The sequence below is a fragment of the Fomitopsis serialis genome (genome assembly GCF_022376445.1).
Source record: "Fomitopsis serialis strain Sig1Antser10 chromosome Unknown B0H18scaffold_222, whole genome shotgun sequence".
In the NCBI taxonomy this organism is placed as follows: Eukaryota; Fungi; Basidiomycota; class Agaricomycetes; order Polyporales; family Fomitopsidaceae; genus Fomitopsis; species Fomitopsis serialis.
The window spans coordinates 36,348-62,904 of NW_025955182.1; the positions used below are offsets into that span (position 1 = coordinate 36,348).

At 58.1% G+C, this 26,557-nt stretch overlaps 8 protein-coding genes across 8 annotated transcripts; 3 read left to right on the forward strand and 5 right to left on the reverse strand.

The window, feature by feature from the left end:
- The first annotated feature begins 45 nt into the window (after positions 1–45).
- B0H18DRAFT_1052675 (NAD-aldehyde dehydrogenase) lies at positions 46–6,058 on the forward strand. The gene is made up of 17 exons (XM_048030993.1): positions 46–341; positions 505–551; positions 1,356–1,545; positions 1,639–1,711; positions 2,458–2,528; positions 2,647–2,758; positions 3,694–3,722; positions 3,842–3,998; positions 4,080–4,143; positions 4,241–4,344; positions 4,399–4,470; positions 4,851–4,971; positions 5,023–5,054; positions 5,115–5,229; positions 5,332–5,381; positions 5,607–5,676; positions 5,833–6,058. Exons 1-17 carry the CDS (start codon positions 118–120, stop codon positions 5,922–5,924), a joined length of 1,623 nt encoding a protein of 540 aa, XP_047885597.1. The 5' UTR covers positions 46–117; the 3' UTR covers positions 5,925–6,058.
- A 2,141-nt stretch (positions 6,059–8,199) lies between these two features.
- B0H18DRAFT_1126890 (uncharacterized protein) lies at positions 8,200–9,754 on the reverse strand (the record flags this gene model as incomplete). Its single annotated transcript, XM_048035225.1, has 8 exons — positions 8,200–8,285; positions 8,659–8,683; positions 8,744–8,849; positions 8,909–9,316; positions 9,340–9,449; positions 9,503–9,508; positions 9,560–9,597; positions 9,670–9,754. 8 exons carry the CDS (start codon positions 9,752–9,754, stop codon positions 8,200–8,202), a joined length of 864 nt encoding a protein of 287 aa, XP_047885598.1.
- A 1,517-nt stretch (positions 9,755–11,271) lies between these two features.
- On the reverse strand, positions 11,272–12,506 carry B0H18DRAFT_1052693 (20S proteasome subunit). The gene is made up of 5 exons (XM_048030994.1): positions 12,309–12,506; positions 12,161–12,261; positions 11,851–12,106; positions 11,630–11,788; positions 11,272–11,573 (listed from the first exon to the last, which is right to left on the reverse strand). Exons 1-5 carry the CDS (start codon positions 12,335–12,337, stop codon positions 11,351–11,353), a joined length of 768 nt encoding a protein of 255 aa, XP_047885599.1. The 5' UTR covers positions 12,338–12,506; the 3' UTR covers positions 11,272–11,350.
- Positions 12,507–12,888: 382 nt separating this feature from the next.
- B0H18DRAFT_1052703 (1-Cys peroxiredoxin) lies at positions 12,889–14,408 on the reverse strand. The gene is made up of 8 exons (XM_048030995.1): positions 14,004–14,408; positions 13,809–13,879; positions 13,610–13,748; positions 13,455–13,547; positions 13,308–13,402; positions 13,239–13,249; positions 13,034–13,164; positions 12,889–12,977 (listed from the first exon to the last, which is right to left on the reverse strand). Exons 1-8 carry the CDS (start codon positions 14,100–14,102, stop codon positions 12,942–12,944), a joined length of 675 nt encoding a protein of 224 aa, XP_047885600.1. The 5' UTR covers positions 14,103–14,408; the 3' UTR covers positions 12,889–12,941.
- A 1,753-nt stretch (positions 14,409–16,161) lies between these two features.
- B0H18DRAFT_1126892 (uncharacterized protein) lies at positions 16,162–16,839 on the reverse strand (the record flags this gene model as incomplete). The annotated part of the gene is made up of 3 exons (XM_048035226.1): positions 16,162–16,550; positions 16,613–16,733; positions 16,789–16,839. The coding sequence occupies 3 exons, from the start codon at positions 16,837–16,839 to the stop codon at positions 16,162–16,164; spliced, it is 561 nt and encodes a 186-aa protein (XP_047885601.1).
- A 179-nt stretch (positions 16,840–17,018) lies between these two features.
- On the reverse strand, positions 17,019–18,030 carry B0H18DRAFT_238801 (uncharacterized protein). Its single transcript, XM_048037248.1, has one exon. It carries the CDS (start codon positions 17,977–17,979, stop codon positions 17,239–17,241), a length of 741 nt encoding a protein of 246 aa, XP_047885602.1. The 5' UTR covers positions 17,980–18,030; the 3' UTR covers positions 17,019–17,238.
- A 5,599-nt stretch (positions 18,031–23,629) lies between these two features.
- B0H18DRAFT_238738 (uncharacterized protein) lies at positions 23,630–24,744 on the forward strand. The gene is made up of 3 exons (XM_048037247.1): positions 23,630–24,131; positions 24,195–24,353; positions 24,419–24,744. Exons 1-3 carry the CDS (start codon positions 23,744–23,746, stop codon positions 24,700–24,702), a joined length of 831 nt encoding a protein of 276 aa, XP_047885603.1. The 5' UTR covers positions 23,630–23,743; the 3' UTR covers positions 24,703–24,744.
- Positions 24,745–25,996: 1,252 nt separating this feature from the next.
- Positions 25,997–26,411, forward strand: B0H18DRAFT_1126895 (uncharacterized protein; the record flags this gene model as incomplete). Its single annotated transcript, XM_048035227.1, has 4 exons — positions 25,997–26,056; positions 26,118–26,126; positions 26,204–26,218; positions 26,274–26,411. The coding sequence occupies 4 exons, from the start codon at positions 25,997–25,999 to the stop codon at positions 26,409–26,411; spliced, it is 222 nt and encodes a 73-aa protein (XP_047885604.1).
- Between the last annotated feature and the right edge of the window lie 146 nt (positions 26,412–26,557).

The following is a 26,557-nucleotide window of genomic DNA, read 5'->3' on the forward strand; positions in this document are numbered from 1 at the left end:
CCCGGGGCTCCGGACCAGGCTCCGTGCCAGTCCAGACTCGCCCACCACGCGTCGCACGTGAGCGGCGCGTTCTATCTTATCTGCGCGACGCTCCCGTTCGGGCGCACGCGTCCATATATGCTCCCAGCTTCGCGCGCGCCCCTGCTCTGCTATCGCTCTCTGCATCGTCCTGCTGCTCGGACGCCCCATCGGACGACCACTTTCCTGCGACTACTAGCGACCATGTCTGCCCAGACCGTCGAGATCGCCGTACCCAAGACGGGCAGGAAGATTCAGGTCCCCACGGGCCTCTTCATCAACAACGAGTTTGTACCATCCGTCGACTCGAAGGAGTCCATCGAGTGCGTGTCGTCGGTGACTAGCCTGCCAATCCCCTTTCTCGCCGCCGTTGCTGCCACGCCGGATCCGCGGAGCATCGCACGGCGCGGCGTCTTCCGTCGTGCCACCGTCATTCCCCCGGTGTTCTTCCCGCCTTCTGGCCGCACACGCTGACCTGTGTCGCAGGTGCGTCAACCCGGCCACGGAAGAGGTCATCTGCTCGGTCGCTGCAGGTGCGTACTCTCCTTCACACAGCACACCCGCTGTCTGGACTCGGCCCCGCGCTGGGCGGATGATCGCCCGCCTCCGTGCCCTGCATGATCAGGGACATGGATCGCCGTCGGTCGATGTGCGTGGAGCGGTACCTGCGGCGTCTTGCCGCAGCCTGCCCGCCCGCCAGCCCGACACCGATCGCCTGCCAATCCAGAGTACACCCAGCGCGGCACATGACGTCGTCGCACACCGTTGTGGGGCCCAGCGTCGCCGCGCGCACAGCGAGTGTGCCGGCGCCCGACGCATTGGCAGGCTTCCCCGCAGAGTCAATGCGCGCCCCTTCTGGCCGCGGCCTGTGCGCGACACCGACTTGTCTTCGGTGTTTTAGGTCGGGGGTGCCTCGAGACGTGTGCCGCGTACCGTCGCGTCGGTGCTAGCCCTCTTTGCACGCACCGCCTGCCTTCTCTGGTCTGTCCATACATGCCACCCCGCCGCTTCTCTTGTTCTCCGTGTCGGCGCCGCTGTCCGGCAGCCCTCTCGACACGCCGCCTTTGCTCGCCCCCCTTCGCCCGCCCTCCGTGTCGGGTCCGCGCCACCGTCTCGCGATAGTCTCCGAAGGGGTGCGCGGTGTCCTGGCCCCGTCTTCCCGCCGGCGCAAAGAGGCTTCTCTGGTGGGATTGTCGCCTAGGCCCGTGTATCGGCTACTGGCTGCGACGCCACCCCTACATGTCTCCAGCTACGAGGGGCCATCTCGCCCTGCGACGCGGCCGCCTTCGCACACTCTGCGACCCACTGCGTCATCCTTGAACTGACCCCCTCTACAGGCTCCGCCGCGGACATCGACCGTGCCGTTGCGGCAGCGCGCGCGGCGTTCAAGACGACGTGGGGGAAGAACGTCACGGGCGTCGAGCGATCGCGCCTGATCAACAAGCTCGCGGACCTCATCGAACGCGACGCGCAGGAGCTCGCGGAGCTCGAGACGCTCAACAACGGCAAGCCCGTCCGCATCGCGCGGTGAGTGCGCGTTCACTCCGCCTAAAAGTTGATTTACTGACTGGTTATGTGCCCGAACACTGCATATATGTGGGTCATTTCTTGGGATTACAGAGACTTTGACATCGGCGACAGCGTGTCTTGCCTGAGGTATTACGCCGGCTGGGCAGACAAGATCGCAGGCCAGGTAAGTCGCGTCCCAGTCATCTGCACTCCCACCCCCTCTCGTTCCCTGTCCTGTGCAACTTTCCCAAGCCTGCCCTCCGCCTGAGAGCACCAAGCGGCCGCCCGGGCGGACTACTCGGGGCTGTGGACCGCTCTGATCTCCCCGACGAGACCGAGTCCAAGCTTAGCCACCCCCTTCTGAGGATCGGGCGCAGCACGCCTCCGACGCGGGCCCTGTCTGCGGACGGTCTCCGTGGCTCGTGTGGGCGGAACAGCCCCACCTCGCGCGCCCGACCGTTCATTCAGTCGTCGTGTAGGCACAGCCATCCACTGTAGCCCGTCGATCGCCGGCGCGATGCTCTGTTGCTGGGTTGTTGGCGAGACGGAGATGCGCGTCGATGGCGTGCGGGATGCTGCGGTCCATGGGTATCGGTTTCCTCTGCTGAAAGGCGACAGCAATTGAGTCGAGGACTGATCGAGTTTGGGGTGGTGGCGATGGATGGTCATACTCCGAGGTTGTCGGGCAATCTGGGTGGGCCGATGATTGGCGTTCGTTTCTGGTCGTGCGCGGGTTACGTTTGCATTCGCAGGCGTGATGGATGGGCTGTGCAGCTGCGCTCTAATGCACAATGGATGACTGCCATCTGTTTGAAGGATGCTATGACATGAACGTCCGGCCGTTACCGACTTTCGTCAGAAAGTCCCTTGATCTCGTTTGCGGATGCCTCACATCCCTGAATTTCGTGCTGACGCCGCTTCCCTCCGCAGTCCCTCGAAGTCGACAACAAGACCAAGTTCGCGTTCACTCGGCATGACCCCATCGGCGTCTGCGGCCAGATGTACGTCCCAGCCTAACTCTTTACGCTCACATCCCACCCCTCCGAGCCTCCGAGATCCCACGTCGTGTGCCGTGTGGAGTGCACTGGGCTGACGCATCATGTTTTTCGGCGCATATAGCATACCATGGAACTACCCGATCAATATGTGGTCCTGGAAGGTCGCCCCCGCGCTTGCGGTGGGGTGCACGATCGTCATGAAGCCGAGCGAGCTCACACCGCTCACGGCGCTGGTGAGTGCTGTGTTCTTGTTATCCACATATATTCGAAGCCCCCGCCTCCCTACCTCGTCGTTGCGCCATTTGTCTGAGACCGGAGCGTGCATTCGTTTCCCCGCACAGGTGCGCGGAGCGGCAATGCTGCCCACAGTCTCCGGGCACAGCTTTCTCTATGCTTCGTCTTCCCTTCCTGCGCTTCCCGAAGGCCCGGTCGAGGGCCTATGCGGCGATCTCCTTCTAGCTCAAATCCGCTTCGGGCATCACTTTGGGTCGGGGCTCACCCGGGAACCTGTCCGAGTGGGAACAGCGTCGAGCTTCTATACCTCGGCGTGCGCGTAGGTGTGCGCGTATGTATGTGTGCGTGCGTGGTACGACTGCGTCCGAGGGCACCTTCTCTGTCCGGCTACCTTCTTATGGCGGTTGTGGAAGCGGTGCTTCTCGTTCGGAATCCAGAGCTTAACAGACGTGGGGCGTCTGGGTAACCGCATGGATATCTCGGGCGACTGTGCTACGCAGGGGTGCTGTTCAATGGCTTGTTTCGCGGGAATCGCCACGCCACTTTCACAACAAGCACAACGTCTGGCGCATGGGGATGCTCGGGGTCGCGCGAGCAGTCGGCGCGCTGCGCTGCGCACCGTTCTTTACTTTCTGGGTTTGCACGCGGAAGCTGGGAGGCCGACCCGTTTACCCCAGTTTATGCCGCGCTTCGCCGTCGTCGGTGACCCGCTGCTTCCAGGGTGCTCGAGTGCATGCCTCTGCCTCTCTGGTACGTGGTGCGGTACGGTGTGACGAGGGGCGTCATGATGCTCGCGGGGCTTGTTCGGGACTTCATGGTGTCAGTCACTTGGCTTCAAGCGATGATCGCCGTTCTGCATGAGGTCTCAGTCCACTGCGCCTGATCCTGTTCATCCCTCGGATCCTGGTTCAACTGCTGATACGGCTCCACACAGAAACTGTCCGAGCTGATCGTTGAAGCTGGGTACGTAATTCGAAGTGGGATCGCCTGTTCGGCTCGCGGCGTCCGATCGTCTCGCCGGGAACGGGTCTACGTCCCCGTCTTCGTCTCCGCCGCGACCTCTGCTGACATCATAACCTCAGTTTCCCGCCTGGCGTGGTCAACACAGTGCCGTCGCTCGGCTCCGTGGGCGGCGCGGCGCTCTCGTCGCACATGGACGTCGACAAGGTCGCGTTCACGGGCAGCACCGTCACGGGGCGCAAGATCATGGAGGCCGCGTCGAAGAGCAACCTGAAGAAGGTGCGCATCGTGTGCGCGGCCGGCGTGCCGGCCACCTCCTGCAACTGTGATACTTACGATCGGCGGATGCTGTGCCACTAGGTTAGCCTCGAGCTTGGGGGCAAGTCGCCGCATATCATCTTCGAGTCTGCGGACCTTGACCAGGGTGCGTGTGCGCGTGTCCTGGCGGCACGTTCCTACTGACGTTTGATCCGGAATGTGCCGTCTCGCGCTGGTCGTGTTCTCTGGTGCCGGTCTCGTAGCGGCGAACTGGGCGGCCCTCGGCATCCTGTACAACACGGGCCAGGACTGCACTGCCGGATCTCGCCTCTTCGTGCAGGAGAGCATATACGACAAGTTCATGCCGGTGGGTCACCTATCGTGTCTTTCACGCCGCCTGCCAATCCGAACTCTGCTCCAGATCCTTGCCAGCAAAGCAAAGCAGCTCGTGGTCGCCGACGGCTTCGACGAGAAGGCCTCTGGCGGTCCAGTGGTGAGCGTCCTCAGTCCCTCCACGTGCACTCTGTCGCGCCCCACACTCGGGTCCGCTGCCAGCTCGGTTCTTTCCTGGGGCATGTGGGTCTGTCGCCGCGAGCGCGCGAATCTCCGAACCTTGTCGGAGGAAGATCTCGAACCTTAACCCCAATGCAGGTGCAGAGATTGCTCCTCCGGGCGCTTCTCTGCCGCTCCGCCGAGAAGCGCTCACGCGCATTGCCGGCGTCGGCTTTGCGAACGGCGATGCTGCAGGCTCGGGGATTTCCCGAGACGGTGATACCGATGCAGCAGGAAGTGGGTTGGGTAGCCCGATCCTGTTTTCATCTGTCCGAGATGGGAATATTCTTGGAAAGTCGTTGATGCTCGATGGACGTGCAGGTGTCGAAGGTTCAGTACGACAAAATCTTCAAATATATCGGCCTCGGCAAGGAACAGGGTGCTAAATGTCTCGTCGGTGGGGAGAAACGCCAGAGCAAGGGCTACTTTGTTGACCCCACGAGTGCGTCGCTCGTTCACTTGCCGGCGGTGACCTACTAAGTCTCGAGTGAAGTCTTCACCGATGTGACGCCGGAGATGAAAATCGTATGTGCTTGCAGCTATAGGTTACGACCTGTGCCGCGCTGATGCTTGACCTACACCCAGTTCCAAGACGAGATCTTCGGTCCGGTGTTGTCCGTCACTAAATTTAAGACGGAGGAAGAGGCGATCGCGCAGGCAAATAACACGACCTATGGCCTGGGAGCAGGCCTACACTCTAGTGCGTCCGAATTTCATGTCACTTACATACTCACCTGCCATCCCACAACCTTCCCATCTGGTTATCACACGTCGCTCTATTGAATGCTGACGACGAGCTTAGATGACGCAAACCAATGCATGCGCGTAGCCGGTGAGCTTGAGGCAGGGACGGTGAGTTTGATATTCTTGGCTTCTAGGAATCGGCGGACGATGCAAGGGCAACATATGAAGGCCTTGGTGTCACGTCTAACATCCTGTGTGGATCCGGAAGCTTCGATCATTCCGTCATACGTACCAGCCGAGTCATAGGTGCTGAGAGATTTGCGTCTCAAGCGCATTCCAAGTCCCCACTCATGGTCCTGTTTGTCATCCGGTGACTAATGCCTCCCATTCCAGGTCTGGGTGAACCAGTACAACCTCCTCTATAACAACGTTCCCTTCGGCGGCAAGAAGCAGAGCGGCATCGGTAAGCCTTATGGTTCATTGCCCGACTATTCAATTGTGCCTTCGCCTTCTGGCCCGAGTGATCCCCCTGGCTGCGCGATGGTTCCGTGACGAGTTAGATCACTCGGCTTCGAGGCTGTGAACTGGTGCCGTTGCTTAATGTCAAATTCATCTGCAGGTCGGGAGCTCGGCAGTTATGCCCTGGAAGAGTACACCTCCGTGAAGGCGGTGCAGTGGAACTTTGGCGAGAAGCTTGACTTCCCGTTCTAGGCTACAACGCTCACAGGGGTGGAGCACCCAGCCGGAGTTGCTGATGGATAGGGGCGAAGAAGCAAACAATTTGTATACCAATGTACCAGTAAAAATACTCGGCCGCATCTTGAACTGTGATACATGCCATGTTATCTTCCGGGTTGTCCCTTGAGGTAGACCAATTGCACCGTGACCATGTGCAGGACCGCGACGAGTCGTTTGTGGGTCTCTCCCAATTCACATTGAGCGGCTTGTCTAGCATGAGTTACATATGAGCTGCAGTGTGGATGCCTACAACAATTATCTGAGACGACCTGTACCGCTGTTGATTGCACCCGGACATATTATCTTCTCAGAGCGTCGTAACCAACTTGGCGTAGTCTGTGAGCTCCGATACTGCGGTACCTCCGAAAGCGATGCGATACCTCTTGCAGACTCATCCGAGTAAGATATCCCACGGCCCATAAGCCTCCCCTCACCCCAAGGACCACGGAGAAGCTCGTGATCCTCCTTTAAAGTCGTCGGGGCATTCGCAGCATCCCTCGCGGGCCGTGGCGACGCAGTAGGCGTTGGCTTACTCACATATGCCACCCAAACGCTTGCTTCATCATTGAGTACACTTACTGTCCAGTAGGCAGCCCGTAAACACGACCTTGTTGAGTAGGGAAGGCGGAGGAGGACACTGAGTCAGCATCACTGAGCCTGCTGTTCCAGCGTCAGCTCATACTAGCCTAGACCTGGTTCCTCACACAGTGGTGGCGGTGATGGGAGCAGGTAATTCTCGTGGCATGCTCGTAACGATGCACTCGCCCGGGCCAGCTTCCAGGGAACTTACGTCTCGATGCATGATATTGATGATATTTTAATTTTGTCAAACTCCGTAGTACGCGGCGATCATCAGCGTCTGTGTCGATCATACACACGCTCCCGACACATTGATCGCGCCGCTTGGCAGGTTCTAGTACCCTGCCGTCATGGATGCAGATCACCCGCTTCAGGGGCTGCCACTTTCTCGATATCTGCAGAGAAGATGGTGCATTCGGACCTGGTCACGTACACGCCGTGTGCCAGACGATGCAGATATTAAACTTCTTGACTCAGACTTGGACCCAGCTATCGTCGCACTGGCAGCCACTCTGCCAGGAATATACGGCCACCGTCCACGCAACACAATGAGGTCTAGATGAGGTCTCGCATCATGACATGAGGGTGTTCAAGTCGTCACAGTAGCCGGTCGAATGCCACACTTACCGTGCTTGGCCGCAACTTTCCTCCGAGTCGGTATACTTATTCATCGCCTAGACACACAGCGGGTCTCGTTGGCGCACGAGACGCCCACTTTCCTTTTTGGAGAGTTTCACCGGTCTGCCGTTACTTCTGCATGCTCTTGACAAAATGACCCTTGTGCTGTCAAGACAGATTGTGACTACGATGAAGCCGGCGGCATCGTGTACAAGCGTCCGAGTCGTAACTTGGCGCCCGTCCTCCCGCTCAGTGGCACGCGGCATCGCCACCGGTGTCCTTAATGATGCATCGCACTAGGCAGTAGATCTCGCTAGAAAGCGATGCGGCCCTTTAGCACGGCGTTCCTGAGTCGAGGGTCCGGATTTGCGGGTTCCTCGCCTGCAAAATCAGAGCATGTCGAACGGAATGGATCGTCGCTTCGAGTCGCCTCGGACTCCCATTTGGGCCCCGTTGCGATTGCGCTGCGAATACTTGGCTTGACTAGACGCATCACTGGGGCCAATCGCCTGGTTACGCCTGATCGAGTTCTCCAGGTTACATCTAACATGCAGTCAAGTTTCAGTCGAGTAAGTCAGGAGTAAGTATCGTATGCGTGTCTGATCGGGCGGACGTAGGCCGACCGAGATCGACGGTTGGCGCAGCTCACCTAGTATCTTCGAACCTCCTGTTAGAGCTGAGGGGTGTGCCCGGGTGATGGTGCATGCAAGGTTACAGCGACCAACCTGACTCGGGTGTACTCTCCCGCGTTTGGAAACCGGAGAGTCAAACCGACCTCGTCAATTAGTCATCTCCGGCGCGGTCGCAAAATGGACAGTCTCCAGTCCTTCGGATTTCGAGCTGGGTCACTACGTCATTAGTCGCAGTCTCAGAAGATCTGTGGTCTGACCTGTACATGTCCTAAGCGTGGTTTATGCATGGTTTGAGAAGCACGATGCTATCGCGTCGCCATGCTCGGAGCCCGGGCGGTCTATGAGCGGACGCTGCTCGGAACAGCAGGTCCTGTGGACAGCCTGACTGGCCTGAGGGCCGGCCGAGAGTTCACTTGCCATCACGCCTTCGCATCGAGAGTGGGCTCGGCGAGTCTGCTGATCGCCGGAAGGAAGTACTTAGGCACCGTCCATTTGAAGGCGTCGTCTAACAGTCAATATCAGGTAAAAGGCTCACACGTGCAGCAGGACGTCTAGCTTCATGTCTCGCTTTTTCGACCAATACGGGGCTTCGCAATGAACAAATAGCCTCCTAACAAAAAGAGCGGCATTAGATATGGAACGGATTCCGTAGGAGGTCACAGCAAATACTAGGGTATGCGTAGGGCGGTCTGTTGGGGGCCGGATGTGGATGTGTGTTCCATATGGCTACAGTCAATAGATAGCGAACTGTGAATACGACGGCAGGAGCATCGTGGCTATGAATACAGCAGATGCGTAGGAAAGCGGGGTGCGTGTCCGAGAGTTTGCAAAGCAATGTCATTATGTGTTATGTCACGCGCTACGACGATGGGATTGACCTTGAAACGCAGAATAGTTCATGTCCTGCCAAACCGCTGGCAGTGAGCAACTATGCGGACTTTGTACGTCGTATGATGGACGTACGTTGGGATCCATCCATCCTTGGAGGTTCTGTCCGTGAAATGCCGTGGCGCCCGAGGGCTCATTGTAATAGCCTTGACCCTGCAAGTATTGGTTCGGATAAGACGTGCTGTGGATGAATAATCAGTGTCTATCCCATGTGGGAATAGCCGCATTGACCGCACTGACCTCTGGTTGACGCCCGACATCAACTGCGAAGTGTTCCCCGTGGGCAACGTAAGGCCCAAGGCCTGGCCCGCGGCGCTGCCGCTGCTGCCGGGTGAAGAAGCATAAGTGTGTGCCACAGACCCGGGGTAATGCTGAGAGTTCGGCACGCCATGCTCATAACCATGATAGCGATCGTAGGATGGCCCTGCCTGGGATTGGTTGAACGGGTCGGGTCCAAGGTATGATGGCGCTGAATGGGGAAGCGTTTGTCGCCGTGAATCGGGGAGCATCTCCGCCGACATGTCGTAGTACTCTGGCCAGTCGTATATCGGGCCGGGGAGCGTCGCATGGTGGGACCATACTGCGCTTGCCCCGATGGCGGCCAAGGCATGGGCGTCGATGGCAGCGACCGCGATGTTGATGGCGATGCTAACATAGCATGCGGTGCTGACCCACCAGCAGCGGCCGCAGCGGTTTGTTGTCGTTGCACGTGGATCGGGATATACTCGCACTTCACGCCCCTCTTCTCGCAGCGGTCGCACTGGGGTGTCCCTCCAGAGCACTGCCACAGACGTGAGACGATGCCCGGCGTGAGATCATGGCCAACGATCTCACTTTGACCTGTCGCCGACGACATTCAGTACATGCAATCGGCGTTCGCTTGCTCCTGACCATAGGTGTCAGGAGACTAGAGTCAACCGAGGCGCCGGCTGCAGAAGATACGAACGACTAGGTTAGCCTATGTCCTGCCTTCATCGGGAAAGATGCGGGAAAGTACTTACGAGTGTTCGATCTCTGTCCTGCGTCCGTATCTTTGGACTTCCTGCTGCTGGTGCTGGCTTTGCGCTCGGGGCTAGCATCTGTCATGGTGGCGATTGAAGGTAGATCTACTTAGGATCGCGGGGAGTGGGGCACAGTATGGGACCGTGATGTTGCGTCTAACATCGGTGCGATTTATACGAAGAACAGGTGGTCGAGTAATAGGCGGGCGCCAAACCACTAATCCACACCAGACCGACTGAAATGGTAGAAAGAGACGGAAGATCTGAGATACGATCTAAGGCGAAATTCCCTTGTGCCCCACGCCGTCCACGAGGGCATTGCCATAAAACACCAACTAGCGGTTGAGACGCCCGCGGTTCTGCTGGAGGCGCTGCCTTTGATGCGGCCCAAGGCTAAGCGAGGGCGCCACCGGCGCTGACGAGTTCGTCGATGATTTATACCGTGTGAGTCGGAGTCTTCGCAATCACTCCGAAGCCATCGAGAGCTTGTCCGCCCTTGTCCGCCCGAGGAAAACGACCAGGAACTATGCAGAATAAACACGAGTTAGCGGTGGTTCTGACCTGATGCACAATTGAGCACTCCGTGCTATACACCATAAAGATATCCGCGTCCCCACGGGAAAGGTTGGAAGTGTGATTGTGGACGTGAAACAATACCTACGGTGAGTGTCAGGGATCCCCTTACACTGCAACCGCATTAGACACGATTGCCCCTCAGTGTCGAGGCGTGGGTCTGTCCACAGCACATTGACGAGACCCAGTTAGGGATCAGTTGCGATATGATCACCATGCGTATGCGCGAGGCACGTCACCGAAAGTGGTTTAGCCTCTGTCATGGCTTCAGGCTGACGCTGGACCGATTTTCTTTGCCGCCGTCGTTGCCGGGCCTCCGGCAGGAGGAGGAAGTGGGAACTCCAGAGCATTTGTCATGTTGCGCTACGCCGTCTTGCCCGCCAGAGAGCAGGCTTCCGAACCACGCCGTACGATCTTCCTGCCGAATGGCATACAGAAGGAAGATGATACTGGCCGGCCGGGGAACGTCGGGCACCGTCGACGTCGACGTCGTCGGAAAAAAAGCGCGTACATGTCGCGCGGAACAGCACGGAGGAGCAGAGCGAACGTAGTACAGCGTTCGTAAACGTTGACGGAAACAAGTCCCGGTCCTGGTCAGACCCTGATCCCAGGCTGCTTGTCGGCGCAGCGTCAAGGCGCCTAGTAGTAGTCGAGATGCGCGAGAAAGCGCCTTCTCTAGACTCCAGTCGGACATACGAACCAGTGATAGAGACCGCAACAGATCGGCCGGCCAACGAACAAGTCGCCAATTGCTGTGCGTGGCTGACTCCCGTGCTCGCGCGGATATGACACGCCCAAAATTACTTACTCAGTACCACTGGCTTGCACAGTCAGTCAAGCTGAGTGTATCGGTTCGCGCAGTAGAGAGGATCGTCAGCCACTGGAAGTAGGCTCGCCTTGATTCACCATACTCACCGCCTGATGACTAAGCCACACCGCGGAGACCGAGGTACGCGCTATGAAGCTCCAGAGCTTCGAGGGCAGCAACCATCGAGGAGTCGGTAGGGTGCCGACGTTTCACTGACAGACTTGGCAAGCACTGCTGAACCACTCAGAAAAAGGCGCTAGATATACATCACAGTCCGTGCCATGGAGGGTCAACCGCACTCTACATCGCTAAGTAGTCTCGAATCTCTTCTTCGGTCAGTTTCCTGAACGTAGGCTTCGTCCTCCCTGTGCCCTCGATCTTCCCCGATTCAAGTTCAGCCAGGCTTGGGACGGTCACGACGCCAATCTCGATTGTTTTCTCTGTCATGTGCCCCTCGAAACCTTCCTTCAGCGTCAGGAGTGCCGTATGGATGGCATCCTCAAGGCTGATGTCGTCGTTATACCTGACGCCACATTCATCGGATCAAGCTTCGCAACCACAATATTCAAAACCACGCACCGCTTCTCGAGGAAAGTCTTCGCGTTCACCATGTTCTTGCCGATCGCGCTCGCCTTCCAGGCCCAGTAGGACCCTGAGGGATCTACCTGATACAGGGTCGGCCCGCGTGTGATGTCCCAGCCAGCAATAAGCAGCGACACGCCGTAAGGTCGCACACCACTGCGAAGCAGGGGTCGCATCAGCTGGAGTCGCCCGGACGTCCGAACGGAGGTGGAACCTACCCTGAGTGTGTCGCCTGCTGCATGATCGTCGCGATCTCCTGCGTCAGCGTCTTCGTGGGTGGGTACTCGCCGTAGATCTTCCAGTACGCCTGTGCGGACTTGCGCGCCTTCGCTACGAGCACACGGAAGTCGGGGCCCATGCCCGAGTAGACGATGCCGATGTTGGGGCAGATGATGGCGACCTTCTCGATCATGGAGTCGTCGATGAGGATGGAGGGGGACTTCTTCTCAGTTGCAATGACAATGCCATTTGTGGCTGGTCACCGTACGCCTCAGGTTCGGAGATGACGCGGACGGGAGTACATTAGACTCACCTTTGATCCCCAGACTTGTTGTGCCCTGCCTACTGCTGCCAACGCGTGTTCAATTTGTACAAGCTTTCCGCTCGGCGAGAAGACGGTAAGCGAGTAACTGGGTGTTCCGTGAGCACCATCTCTACATGCACGTAGCTTTCCCACCTGTAGGCTCCTCCGTCAGCGCTGGCCATGATGCGTCTTGTGTGAGGTTAGAATAAAATGGACCGGACAGACGTTACGCGTAGCAAGCAGTGTGTAGGCTTGGTGATGTACGGGACTGTACAGTGCACTGTACGCGCGTCGCTCAGTGCAGTCGCGTCTGTCCACGTGATCACAATGATCGGTGGCTGGGTGTAGACGCCCGACCGGTTTCGCCGGCGAGTCGTTCTCGAACCAGCCGGACGGACGCGTTGAGTCGACATGTACCGCCTGCAAATGACAGAATCGATGACCGCCATCACCGTAGAAAGACGTAGAGCGCATCAGGCTTTGATGTCGCTGTTGGGGCAACAAATGCCGGACCACGGCGCGACGTCCAAGGCACCGTGTCGGACGTTGCGATGTCCAGCGGTTTGGAAAGCCCTGCTGCTGCCTCGTTCATATACATATCTGAAACAGCAAAAATGGCCACAATTCTTCTGTTACATTCTGCTAAGTACATTTGGTATACACCGCTCAACGCATCGCTACTGGAGCTGCGGATGACATAGGTACGGTACTATTACAAGCACAAGCTTCTTCTGCTAGACATTGGTCTTCTGCCGAACGCAAACGCAATCACTCAGCCTCCGCGATTCACGGCTTGAGGGGCGTCGTCCGCAGGTAAGTTTGCTAATTCACTATCATCAGCCCGGGCTAGCCTCGGCCACCAAGGTAAGATCACCGACCTTGTGGAAAGTAACGTCGGGGAAGAGCGTCTTCGCCTCATCGTTCGTCACCGACGGGTGCACAATCACATCGTCACCGGTCTTCCAGTTCACGGGCGTCGTGACCTTGTACTTGTCACCGAGCTGCAGGGCTGCATGTCGGCGGTAAGTCAGCTCCGATGTATACTACGCCTAGCGCCGGCGAGTTAGTGGGGCTGGTACGTACAGTCGACAACCCTGCCGGCCGAGTACGCATCAGCGTCAAGGCGCGTAGGAGACAGTGTGCTGTGCTTACCGAAGAATCTCGTCGAAGTTGCGACCGGTCGCAGCGGGGTACGAAAGGCTGAGACGGATGACCTTCTTGGGGTCGATGATGAACACGGTGCGGATCTGTTTCATCTTGTCAGAAATAAATGCTGGAGACTGACGTCAAGCGACTGACGGTGAACGGCAGACCCTTCCCATCGCGGTTGGTGGCGTCCTGTTCGTCGAGCATGTCGTACAGCACCGAGACCTTCCTCTCGGCATCGGCGATCTAGCGTGCATCACTCCGCCTCAGTCCTGGGCATGGCACACAGCACGATGGCATGTACGTACGATGGGAAATTTGACACTCGTCGGGCCGAGGGTCTTAGTGCCGTACTCGTTGATGTCCTCGACCCAGCGCGCGTGGTCGTTGAGGTTGTTCGCGGACAGACCAATGACCTTCACGTTGCGCTTGGCCCACTCATCGCTCCTGCAAAGGCCCCTAGTCAACACCGACTCGCCAATCTGACACTGAAGCACCGCAACTCACTTCCGCGCAACCTCTGCGAGCTCCGTCGTGCACACGGGGGTGAAGTCGCCAGGGTGCGAGAACAGGATCGCCTGCGCATGGCGGCATCACGCACACAGTGGTCGTCGGTACAGGCGAGGGCAGGTGGAAGGGACGGAGCGCGTCAAGTCCGAGATCAGCTATCGTCGATCCCGCTTCATTTGCAATCACACTCACCCAGGAGTCTCCGATCCACTCGTGGAACTTGATCGGACCTTGGGTCGTCTCCGCCTCGAAGTCGGGCGCGATGCTTCCCAAGCGCAGAGAGGCCGGCATGTCTGTGAGTGGGATTCTGGTACAGCTACAAGTGGGGGCAAGAGGCGGGAGGGGGCGTTATCAGGACATCGCAGCGCCCCCGGCGCGGTTTATATATGCGCGCGGCGGGGACGAAGGCGGGCGGGTGGCGAAGGATGTGTGACCACTGACGATGACATGATGAAGGATGGCGAAGATGGGATCGCGCCTTCGGTTCTCACGGGGGCTACGCCTGCATTCACTCCTCCTCCATCCGTGCCACCATCAGCTCATCTCGACGTGCTCTCGGTGCGCCGTGGCCTCTCTATATACCTCAGAATGTGCAGCGGACGCAGAATTGCCTCAGAACAGCGTGGGTGTGAGAGCCGCCGAGAACTTCTCGGTGGCTGAGATCCCGGAGAGCTTGCAGTGTCTTCCAACCTCGACCGCGAGGGTACCTGCCGGGAAACTCCTGGACTCGCACGGGACCTGACAAGGAGGAATGCGGAGATTTGAGAAGAGTTGCAGTACGATACCACGAATTCAATCACTGCTACAGTGCTATGTGCCCAGGCGTGCAAGACAGTTGTTGCGGACATTGTGCGGGTACGCGTCGACGCACGCAAAGTATCAGGGACCTCGAACCCGAGATCTGCCGACTGCTTTGGTGCACGCTACTCAGTACAAGTCATGAACACAGTCCCCGGGAGGGACTCGTCGTCGACGAGCCCTGCGCAGACCTTCTCGTGGTCCGGGGGGTGAGTAGTCCTTATGGGATGAAACCAACATGCGCTGTAAGGACTGTCCACCGCTGTTCAGCGGTGCAGCCAAGATGAAAATCCTGTTTCATCCGAGGTCATGGATCCCAATCCACCCTCAAAACGGGCCGAACAGACTGGCCCTCTCTCTGACCCACCTGGGAAGTGTCGAAACACTGGTGGAAAGGCCCTGTATGGCCACTTTTGAGCCCACCGTCCCCCTACACCGCAAACAGTGACCACGGGGCCACACCCGACGTCCAAGGGCGCTTGACCACGCCCACATAGACGCCCGCGAGTTAGCCACCAGCTCCTCCGCGAATCTCGAGCCGTCCTCCGAACGCGAGCCACACGGTAAATACTACCAAACATGGTGCCACAACTATCCTTTAGAGGCGAACACTGACGGTTTGCTGGATCCTCGAGATAATGATATGACTTTCTCCCTCAATACCTGACACTCTTTCTCCTGGCAAAAATGAATGTACTCTGTCACATCCCCACACTCCCTGTGCCCTGAGCGCTTCCTCATGAATAATTACGTTAGGCCGCTTGAATCGTATCAGATGCCGTCACTGGTGTTAGGGCTCTCTAAAAAGTAAACGCTCATTGCTTTACATGCCATATAAAATAGACCTCACCTGCATGATCACCAAGGATAACACATCATGCCGCCCACCACAAGGCAGACAACAACATCCAAGAAACAACCCCAGTGCCGTCAAATGGCCCCTGTGGCCAAGCCACGTCAGTTCAAGGCCTGGTCACCCTCTGAGTCCTACCCATTCTCACCATCCGCACCGCTACCCCCATCCCTCCCCGCACTGCGACATCAGGAAACCCCCCCTGCGCGAATGTGGCGCGAATCGGCGCCAAATCGGTCCGGCGCGACCTCCCGTGTAAACGGCTTCCAAATCGGTGCAAACAGCTCGTAAACGCCATCCGAAAAAGCTGGCACCGTGAACTTACACAAAATCACTGGCCGACTCAATATTGGCTTGCCACACTCGATGCCACGAGCCATAGCCGACACTGACTCAGAGTTGCACCACGTAACTAGTCCTATATCGGTTTGCAGTGTCGAGAATATCATGTATGATCACTAAAGTACTACTATCCTCGCAACAGACCTTCTCATCGGCTGGATTCGGCCAGCAACGGACATGGCGCTCGCTTCCAGAGGACCGATAGCGAACGTGCAAGCCTTAGCTCGTCAGCGGGGTACCCGAGGCAGTGTGCAACGTTCGTGCACCATAGTACGCGGATGCGACTTTAGATATATAGGGTGCTACATGGAATGCGCGGTGAAGTGAAGGGCGGTGCTACCACTGACAGCAAAACCATTACCGTCGGATGATCTCGTCGAGTGACGCATGCATGCCACCGGCCTCGGGATCATCCTCGAGCAGCTTAGCTGGATACACGTAGTCCCTGAGCTTGAAACGATGGCCGATATCCTTGGCAATGGGAAGCTCGTCGCCGGTGACCATCTTGAGCTGGACGCCGAGAAGCATCATGATGGTGTCGCTGATCGTCTGCTTGGTACCGGTACGGGGAGGGTCGAAGATAGGGAGAAGACCAATCAGCCCGCAACCGTTACTGTCCCCCTCAATGTAATCACCCTCAACCTCCTCGTAGGGGACAGCGAGCGCGCGCAGACTACGCGCGGCGAACTTCTCCACGTCAGCCTCGCTCTTGTTCTCGTGCTCCTCGGTTTGTTGCGCGAGCAGAGCTCGATGACGATGCTGGTCATACCCTTGATGACGCGCTGGAGGCAGCCAATCGACTCCTCACGGTACGTGATCTCCGTGCGCTTGTCGGCAGGGTTGAAGAGCTTGCAGTCGAGCGGCTGTCGACCAGAGCGTGCGCGAGAGGTGTCGGTGAGGGCGCCGACGATGCAAGAGTCAATACCGTCCTTCGAAGATAGAGAGGAGGCCAATGAGCTCACCCTCGAAGTCAGCACTCTCCACCGCCTCGTAAGCGGGAGCGAGCGCACGGAACAAACCCTTCATCATCCGCATAGACTACGGCTGCCCAGTGGTGAGTGCATTGGTCTCGTGTGGTCGCCGCCGCAATCGTCGGGCCGAGCTGGGCAATCCTGGCGCGTCGTCTTCGCATCTTCTGCCTGGCGCGTGTTCACCGGGACTGACTCCAATGGCCGCGTCTGAATAGCAACCCGCCCCCAGCGATGTGGATTCCTGCTCGACTCCTACCTCGGCGAGCCGTGGGCGTCCACGTCCGCCACCCCGCCTAGGCCGGCGTCAGCCCGCCTCTTCCAACGCCAATGCCAAAGACCCATCAGGCTCCCAGACCGCGCTCGAGAGCACCGGCCCCTTGCGGACATCGCCAAGACGAGGCGTCGGGGGCACCAGCCGCACAGGCTGCAACGACGTGCCGCGTGACGACATTGCCGCAATGGGTTACTGCGTGCTCGCCGCGTTCTGCACGCTGCTCCTCGGTGCACCGCCCCCGCCGCCGATCGACCACCCCGCCGGGTTCGCTGTGCGCGTGCGCTGGTAGCACTGGCAGCCCGCGCCGCCGCGCGTGGGGCTGTGGAACTTGAACACCTTTTTCACGCCGGACCCGAGCGAGTTCAGCCCAGAGTGGTTCTCGCGTGTGGCACCCAAGCTCTGGATCGGCGGGCTGAATAACACAGATCTCGCGGGCGCCGTAGAGCCGAGGGACACGTAGCCTGAACCGGGCGCGAGGGACCACAATCTCGTGGTTGAAAGGGAGCGCGGCGGGGAGTCGTAAGACTCCACATTTAGAGGTCGCAAGCGAGGTGGCGTCGGGTGTCCTGGCCTCGCGGCTTGGACGTGAGGATGATGGGGGAGCCGGCGCGAGGTGATGCGTAGGATATTGAAGGTACCGGTTATGTTGACGAGGGCGGCTCCACGACGTAGAGCCGGGGCTGGCGGTGGCAGCGAGGGCTCGGGGGAGTCAGCACTCGACCCCGGAGGGCCAGAGTGAAGCCAGTCTCCGCGCCTGCGAGCTGGCGGGTGTCGCCCCGGAGGTGTGAAAGAGGCAGTCACGGCAGCACAGAGGCCGGGCCACAATGCGTACGTGGAGGGGCGAGAGCACAAGCGGGCGGCAGGACAACGATGGGGACAGGTGGGCGAGGGCGAGGGTGACAGGATGGAAAGGGTAGACAACAATGGCATCCCGGCTGTGTCGATCTCACGAGGTGAGGATGCTGAGCGGAGTATGAGCTATATCGTTAAGATGAATGAGTGCTATGTATCTGGCAACGAGGATGAAAAGGAACAATGGGGAATGATTAAACTGGGGCCTCCCGCTCACGACGTGCGAAGAGACTGGCCTGCAGACCGCGGATGCGTCACCCGGGCCGATCCCCAACGCGTACATCAACGCGAGTCTGCAGGGGCCAATGATCCGTGTGCACTTGCGAACGGGCGACGTAGGCAAGGTGGGAGGATGGGGGTATACGGCGTGGCCAGCATACTAGGTGATGGCCGCGCACTTTCAGAACTCGAGTGTGGTACCTACTTACCGCGCCTGGTTTGGCCTCCCGCGTCGTCTTCTCGGCCGCAAAGGACAGTCTTATGTGGGTGCCCGAGATAGCAATGCCAGTGTCCTCGTGGCAGGACACAGCCTCCCTTGGCGAGCAGCGAACGCGGTCACCCGGCCTAGCCGAAGCATGCGTCTCGCACCAGGCCAGAGGAGGTTGGGTCGCCGGGACGAGGACACCGGGATGGCGATCGACTAAGTAATCGTCGTCGAGGACGCACGGGGCAGTGGAGAGGGCTGAGGAGGGGCTCGTCCATGCAAACCGTAGTCTGAGTGGATGCTCAGGATGGATTAGCAGGACTACAGCCAAACCACGCACCAAAATCCTTCTCTCGAGGTCCTGCGAGCGAGCTGAGCTCGATGCCCTCTCGCCCTTCTCTGATGGCGACTTCCAGTATCGCCCTCCCCTATCCGCGATTTTCACTCGCATGATGTCGCGCGGCTTGAAGTGCATCGCGATTCGTGCGGCACAAGTCCTCGGGCAGCGCACGTCTTGGGTAGGGACACCGAGGGCGGATGCGAGTCGTTGGTGAGGTGGCGACGTGAGGGCGGTAGATGAGCATGAATCTGGGCAGATCGAAGCCGAGCGAAGAGGGAAATTGTGGGTGTAGCAGCGAGGTCAGATGGTGGGATGGTGGTGAACGCAGAGCCACACCAAGGCGCGTTCTGCCCGCATGTCGAAGTAAGCGCCGACGAGTGCGCTCGGGCCAGGGAGCCTCTGGAGCTTGAAGAATGAGTCCGAAGTTCGATCTTTGATTGTGTCTAATGAATTTTTTGTGGAAGCTTTCAAGTGGTTTGTGTCTGACCCTTTTATTCCAGATGACAAGAACGCAACGACTCGCTATTGAGGCACCCAGGTCCGGCGCTTATAGACATCGCGGGGCACCGAGTGTATTCAACTACACTACAGTGATGTACGTGTTCCTATCGGTGAAGGAGTTGACGTAGAAGTTCTCACACAGATCGAGAACGTTGTCACTCGTCCACTCGGGCGGCTTGACAGGCCCGAACTTCGGTACAAGATGAATGCTCCGTTGGAGATCCTTCAAGGGGACGATCGCTGCGACGCGGTCCCCTGCATGTGTTCTGTGGCGTTTGATACTGTAGAAGAGGTGGTTAGCCTCTGGACGAGGCTTGAATCGGGTGAACCATTCGAGGTAGACAAAGTGCGACGGCGCGGTGGGATCGCCATGGAAAACATTGTCGTGAGCCTTCTTCGTCAGTGAGAATATGGCGCGAACTTGGCCCACACGATAGCCTATTCGCTCGTAAGTTGCTGGAAATGTTTACTGTGTAAGGGATTGCGTACCTGCGACCCCTACGTGCCCACCATCTCTCTCGTTTACGAGCGCGGTGTCGAATCTTCCCGGGACGAGTCGACCTTGGGTGTCTCGGTAGTTCGGGCGGGCATGGATTACATCGAGCGTCTCAGGTGCATTTCTGCGCCTGAAGAAATCCTGGTTCCAGAATTTGACCTTGTGCCACATCGAGACGGCGCGGAAAGGGAGGTCGTACACTGAGACGTGTTCCGCGAGCTCACGAGCTGACAAGTCGGGATGCTTGTGACTCACTATGGATTCCTTGAGGAGGTGCTCAAAATTGAAAGCACCGTAGCGGGCCTCGACGGTCGAAAAGGCGACGGACTTGCACGTCGGATTACGCGTGAGGTGGCGGTGGGGCTTATGAGGAATGTGGGAGGGCGCGGGTGCGATGTGCGGGCGGCCGTCGAGACGCCATTGGATGTAAAGCATGTGTGCGTGAATTTGTTCGAGGCGAACCACGGTGGTGGTCATCTGCGGATACTCATCCTTGCGGTTGGACTTGCGCCACGGATCCTTTGCGAGTGAGATGTGGAGATGTTCAGACGCCGAGGTGTTCGTACCATCGGCAGTACCGAAGAGCTTAATCCCCGACGTGTAGTGCTGAAGGGAATGCAGCTTCGGGAAATTGAAGTGATTGCGGATGCCGAGTTGCTCAAATACCGCTTTGTTTGCATGAAATCGAGCGAGGGCGTCGTCGAGCTGCGCAAGGGTCGTGGAGGTGTGCGCAGGCAGTTGGGCGAGATACACGAAATCCAGGAGAGCGCGCACAGCGCGGATGAGGCGGGTGGGGTTGTGACCGCCGGGCAGGCGGAGGTCAACTATGGTCCCGAGGAGAACACGACAAATGTCTTCGTGTTCCGTGCCAGAGACGCGCGACAAGTGGGAGATGCCTTTCGAAAAATGGCGGAGGTTGTGATTAGGAGGGAGGGCCTGGAACCGTTCGTCGATGACTCGAGCACCATATGCAGCCTTGGTCCATGCAACGACGTGTTTGACCATCCCTTGGTAGAGCTGATGTAGGATGTCGGGAGGCAAAGAGGCGTAGATGTTGACATAGGGGAGATCTTTCCAAAAGGCGTCGGTGAGTGGTTTGATGCCCGCGGCCTTGCAAGCATTGACGTGGGCGACTGCTGATCCCGTGCGCGCGAGAGTGTCTAGGGCGTCCAAGATGGCGTTGACGTCTCTTGCGGTACAAGGCACCGGCTCGCCCAACGACTCAGGGTCCACCACGCCCGCAGGGCATTCACCATTCTTCACGCCGGTGACGAGTACGATTTCTGGGTAGTCCCCGACATACGCGGCGAAGACGGGGTGGCAGCGCTTCGCGAGACCACGGCCAGTCGTCATCACAGTGCCGTGTCGTCCGGCCTTCCGAGTCGGGGCGAGGGCCTGGCGTAAGCATGCATGGAAAAGGTTGCTCGACGCTCGACGCCGTGTTTCGTCGCTCTTGATGTGCGAGAGTCGGGTGACTGGCAGATAGCCAATGAGCAGCTGGGCCTGTCTGCTGGATTTGCGACGAATCTCCTTCGGGATATTACCAATGGTGAGATATAGCGGGTAACACGACCGGTTGCGAAACTGCGTCAACTGTGTCTTATCCGAGGAAACGATGAGGGGTATGATCGTCGCACCGGCTTGCTTCTTTTCTAGTTTGTGCTGCAATGATTGAGTTAAGACTGGTGTGTTGCGAGCAACCAGCAGACACAAGCATACCTGCAGGCGCCACCACCAATCGCCAGTGTTCATGTCGCCATAAACTCGCGTCGTCTTTGTCCGATCAATGTAGTGTTTCTCGGGGGCGAGGATGATGCTGGTGGCCCAATCGGATGAACCGAAGAGCACGCGTATGCACTCCATGGCATCGCGCAGCCAAAAGTCATATTTTTCGCCATCCACCTCGACGACGTGACGAACGAAACTCGGGCGAGGAGGGAGCGAGTCGTCAATGATCTTGTTGAGTTCTTTGGTGTTCTTGAACGAGATGTCTAGGCCATCAAGCACCTGTGTAATCAGCCGAGGACAGGGTTGCGTGAGCCACGGAGGTACATGGAAGAGCGAGCTGCCATACCCCGTCAATTGCCAGCAGTTCATTGAATGCACTTGCCGACGGACCTCGCGTCTTCGCCCATTGTGCGATGCGCCAGTCCATCCGCGAGGCGAAGGGGGCGAAGATGTTCGCGTCAGGGGTGTCCCCCAACGCCGCTTCATAGGTAGCAAATGGGTTCTTGCCCGCCGCGGCATTGGTCTCGCCGACTGGGGCCCTGGCGAACGGCACTACAAATGGATCATGGAAGAGAAACTCCTCTTCACGTGGCTGATTGCCCGGCAGGTTGCGATCCACGTCCATATCGTCGTGATGTCCGTCGTGTCGGCCTTGATCCTCTTCGAGGGCATGCTCAGCAGGTCCAAGTGGCCGATCAGACGCTGCAGAGGGCGATTGCATTCGCATGGCCTGAGGAGACGGGCTGCGGTTGAAGAGCCTCGGAGGCATGTCCTCGTAGTGTCGCTCGTCTTCGTCATCGGATGACGAGTCTGAAGGCAAGCCGTCGACTGCATCGTCCAGTAGGGGCTCGCCCAGTGCATCTTGATCGAGGTACTCGAGCTGACCATCGTCGTCTGGGTCTAGGTATTCGAGGGGACCGTCGAGATCTGGTCCAGGTACGTGGTTTGTGGCTGCGCGACATCACAGCAATGCTGATGCTCACCTTCAGTCACACGCTGGTTCGCATGCCCTGCCGCGAGCACGGGATCCAATTGGCTTTGTGCACTCCCACTGGCCGGCTGGCGTTCGAGGGGATGGCTCGAAGGACCGGCGACAGGTTCGGTGGGCATGCGATTCTCCTCGAGGCGAGTGCGCGCGCACACACGCGCGCGTTCCATCGCCTGCATGACGCTGCTCTGGCATCGAGGATCTCCCGACCGAACCACATGTCTTGACAGCGCGTCAATGTCAAATCCGGACGCACCGCAGCCAAGGCACTGATGCGAAGCGCTTGCCGTCGCGCTGTTGGGCGAACCACCTGCCAAATAGCATTGTCAGGGTCACGAATTCGTTGAGCGTGATCCAGGATGTGGAAACGTACCGGGGAGGCCCACATTCATGCACAGATGGGCGAGAGGCCCCGCTCCAATGTCACCGAGGCATTGAGTGTCTTCCAAAAGGTGAAAAGAGTTGTGCGCGAGTCCCAGACGAACTGATCGAGCGAGCGAAGATGGAACACCTTTCGCGACAAGCAAGTGCCTGAGACCCGCGATTGTGGTGCCGTCGGATACAACTGGTAAGACACGAGTCAGTGGATATACAATGAATGAGTAATCAGAAAATGAACACTGACCGATTGGAATACTTCGCCCGGCACAGGGGCGAACAAATATTGTGTACGTTGACGTTGCGGTGATTCGCCTTCGATGATCCAGCCGAACATGGGTGAAGTGCCCTCGACGCCGGCGTGTCCTGACCATACAACTGAGGAGAATCCTCGTGATAGGGAGCCAATCGGCTTGAAAGAGAGCGGCTGTTGAGGATCGGTTGTCAGTTAAGCTCGGAACGGGTTATAACACAAGTGGACACCGCCTATGAAGTTTTGTCCTCGTTACTCACCTAATGCTGCCGCCCATATAAGAAAATAGGCATATACGGAAACCCAGTGTAATGCCCATTCAACCTCTGACAGCCCCGCGCGAAGTCCAGTGGATCCGTCACTGGGTCGTTCTAGCTGGTAAGCACTATGGCGTATCGAGGTTTGCGACGCAGCTGGGACGGAGTCGGGGCCGATCGTGACACCTGGCGTCTTTGAGAGGTGAAACAGCAAAGAACTGGCAACCGCCGGCAGAAGGAGGACGAGGGAAATATTGAATATGTAGCGCAATGTGTGCATGATGATTGCAGCGTCGTTCGGTGAACAGAGGCTTGCGAGAGCTCTGGTCCGCCATCCTTGTTTGGGAGGACGCCCGCCTTGGCGCTGCGTCCGAGTCGGCATCAAAGGATCGTATTGTGAGGTAGCAAATGAGCCTGTGAGCGAAATAGGGACTGTACGCTGAGACGAGCCTCCAATTTCCGCCAGACAGCGTGACGATGCAAACCGCAACGCTCAACGGCCCATTGCAGGCCGGTAACCCTTGCCCAGAGGCAAGCCTCGGGCCGCAGCGCACAGGTAGAAATGCAGGCCGGGGGTACGGCTTGATAACCCGTAGTGGCATGGCCCGCCGCGACACCCTAAATCAACGGCCGAGTTTGTGCCTGGAGATTCCACCAGGCCCGCTGGCACCTCCAAGCCCTTGCGCCTTTCCCCCCGACCACGACGTCTCTCCGTTCAGTGGAAGCCCCTTCGGCTGGCTGTGCCTCAGTTCCTGCACCTCCCCGGTCATGCCATCGGTTCCCGCAAGCAAGAAGGGACGTGGGACGAAGAAGAAGGTGGCCCGCAAAGTTGACGACCCTGCACAGGCTGAAGTTAGCCAAGGAGGTATGTTTGGAGACGGTCCAGGCTGAAACCCGAATGCCAGTGCTCACCCAAAATTCATTGAAGGACCAGATGCTGGTGTCGAGTCCGAACCCCGTCCGCGTCGGTCAGCCCGAAATCTCGATCCTGAACTGCAAGAGCTCGCCAAAGACTTAAGGAGCGAACAGCGAGCTCAGCAGAACGCATTCGAGCAAGCCCGCGAGCACGAGATTGCGAATCCTACGAGTGAGTCCATTTCTCCTCGACATATTTTCGTAAGTACATAACCAATCTCGCGCGCGCCGTACTAGTTACGCAACCACGCTCTGCCAAAGCGCAGGCATACAAAGACCGAGGTATTCACATGTTTTTGCTGGCTTCATCCCGAACTCATATTGATCTTCATCCAGTCTGGCTGCCGAGTGGTAAGAAGCGCGAGCGGAAAGACTCTGAAGTTGCTGCCTCCTCTGCAGCGAGTGCTGTCAAGCGTGGGCGTGTGACCGACACGGAGGGTAGGTGCTTACCTCTGATAATCGTACACCCTACTGTCATGCCTAGCTTTCGCAGCAACACCGTCGCACGAGGCGGCCCCTGATTATAGCCAGGGTTTGGGCAACACTCCCGATCGAATGCCAGGCAAAGGTGCGCACCATTCTCATGACCGTGGCTGACGAACGATCCCATGCTATCCCTCTGCGCAGGCCGTGTCGTTAGTGACATAGAAGATGTAGACATGGATCATACCGACACCACCTCTCGCAGTGCGCCATGTTTATCCACACTTAATTGCCCGATCATGACACCCAACTTCGCCAGAGAAACCCACGAGAAGGGTCAGCATGTCCGAGCAGGAGGAAGACTCCGAGAGCGAGGCTGTCCAGTCAGATGCAGGCCGCGAGGAAGATGAGGTCTTCGAGGGTGAGCACGAACCCGGCGTCTCCCAGCGCAAGGCGGAGAAGATTACACAGCAACTCAAACAAGGAGTAAGTACCATAGTCACGCTGCTCGAGCGCTAGGTTTCCCACGCACACTGCGTTCACCATCTTCCCAGACTGCAACTTTCGTCTCCAAAGCGGGACCCACGGCCGCCAGTCCCGCGACAATGCCTCCTCTGGCACTGACTCCGACTACAGAGCCGATTTCCTCGACGGCGACGCCACGGAACCCTCGGAAGAGCATCAAAGTGGCGAGTCAGAGCCAGATGAAAACGAGTCCAGTGGTGAACGCGTCCCCGATCCCGCGTGGCAGGTACATCTTCACCGTCTCTGTTCCCAACATTGATCCAAGGTCACTAATTCACTTCACACAGGCAATGATTGTCCGTCGTGGCAAGCGTCGTGCATCTGGGAATGCGGCCGGAGTCGTAGTGGGCCACGCAGAGACGAATCACCAGGCGCCTCTGCAGAGGCACGATGACTCGGGTACCAAGGTCGCGTTGATGCCAGTGTTCTCCTTACCACTACCCTGTGCTGACACCGAGATCGAATGCGCAGGACAAGAGCGGCCACCGACTCACTAAGACGCGTGGCCCACCTAGCGAAGCCGTCAAAGATGTCAATAGAAGCAAGCCGACACCCTCCGAGCCTGAGCAAGAACGCGTCCAGGATCGTACTCCGAGCATGTAAGTCTTTCAAGATCTGTACAATGTTCTTCGGCTCATCTCCTCGATCAGGGCGCGCCGGCCCGGTTCTGTGCTGGCACCGGACGCCATGGAGACTTCGTTGACGAGCCTTTGTGGTACAGCCGCAAGCCCGCCGCGCTACTAAGAACAAGGTCAAGGCGCCATAGCCGACGTATAGCCACGAGGGTACGGTTCCTCACTCATTTGTCATTGTCACTCACAACTCATCTGTACCTGCGCGACAACAAAGCCGGAGCCGCAACCAGCAATGGCCATGAACGCGGCCACCAAGGCACAGAGGTCCGTGCAGATGCCTGGCCGGGTAGTGGTGAGTAGGCCATGTCTGCGCTGTTGCAATTACCCTGACCACTACGCCCACGTTGTCGCAGCCCAAACGGGTAAGTGCCATCCCTACGAACGATCAAGCCCACATATTGACACATTTCGTGACCCGCGTACCTCTCACATTGTGCAGCGACCATCCCCGGAGGTGCGTACGTTCTCATCGAGGAAATGCGTGGTTGCATGCCCTCGCCGTTTCCCAGCGCCTGCATGTTAAGTCTAACCTTGAGGCCAATCCACAGTACTTTGGGACAGCGAGTGAAGACGACGAGTCCGTTGAGCTCGTTGCGAGCCTTCAGCCGAAGGCGGCGCGTGCAAAGGCTTCCAAAACGGTACGATGACAATACCTATTACCGACCCACCTTGATCCCCACTAATTGCGAAACTTAATAGACAGGTTTGCTGGATCGGGTGGAGACGTCAAAGGTGAGAGCTCGACCCATTAACAAGACAGTCTCGCTGACGAGCCCACATGCAGAGTGCCACT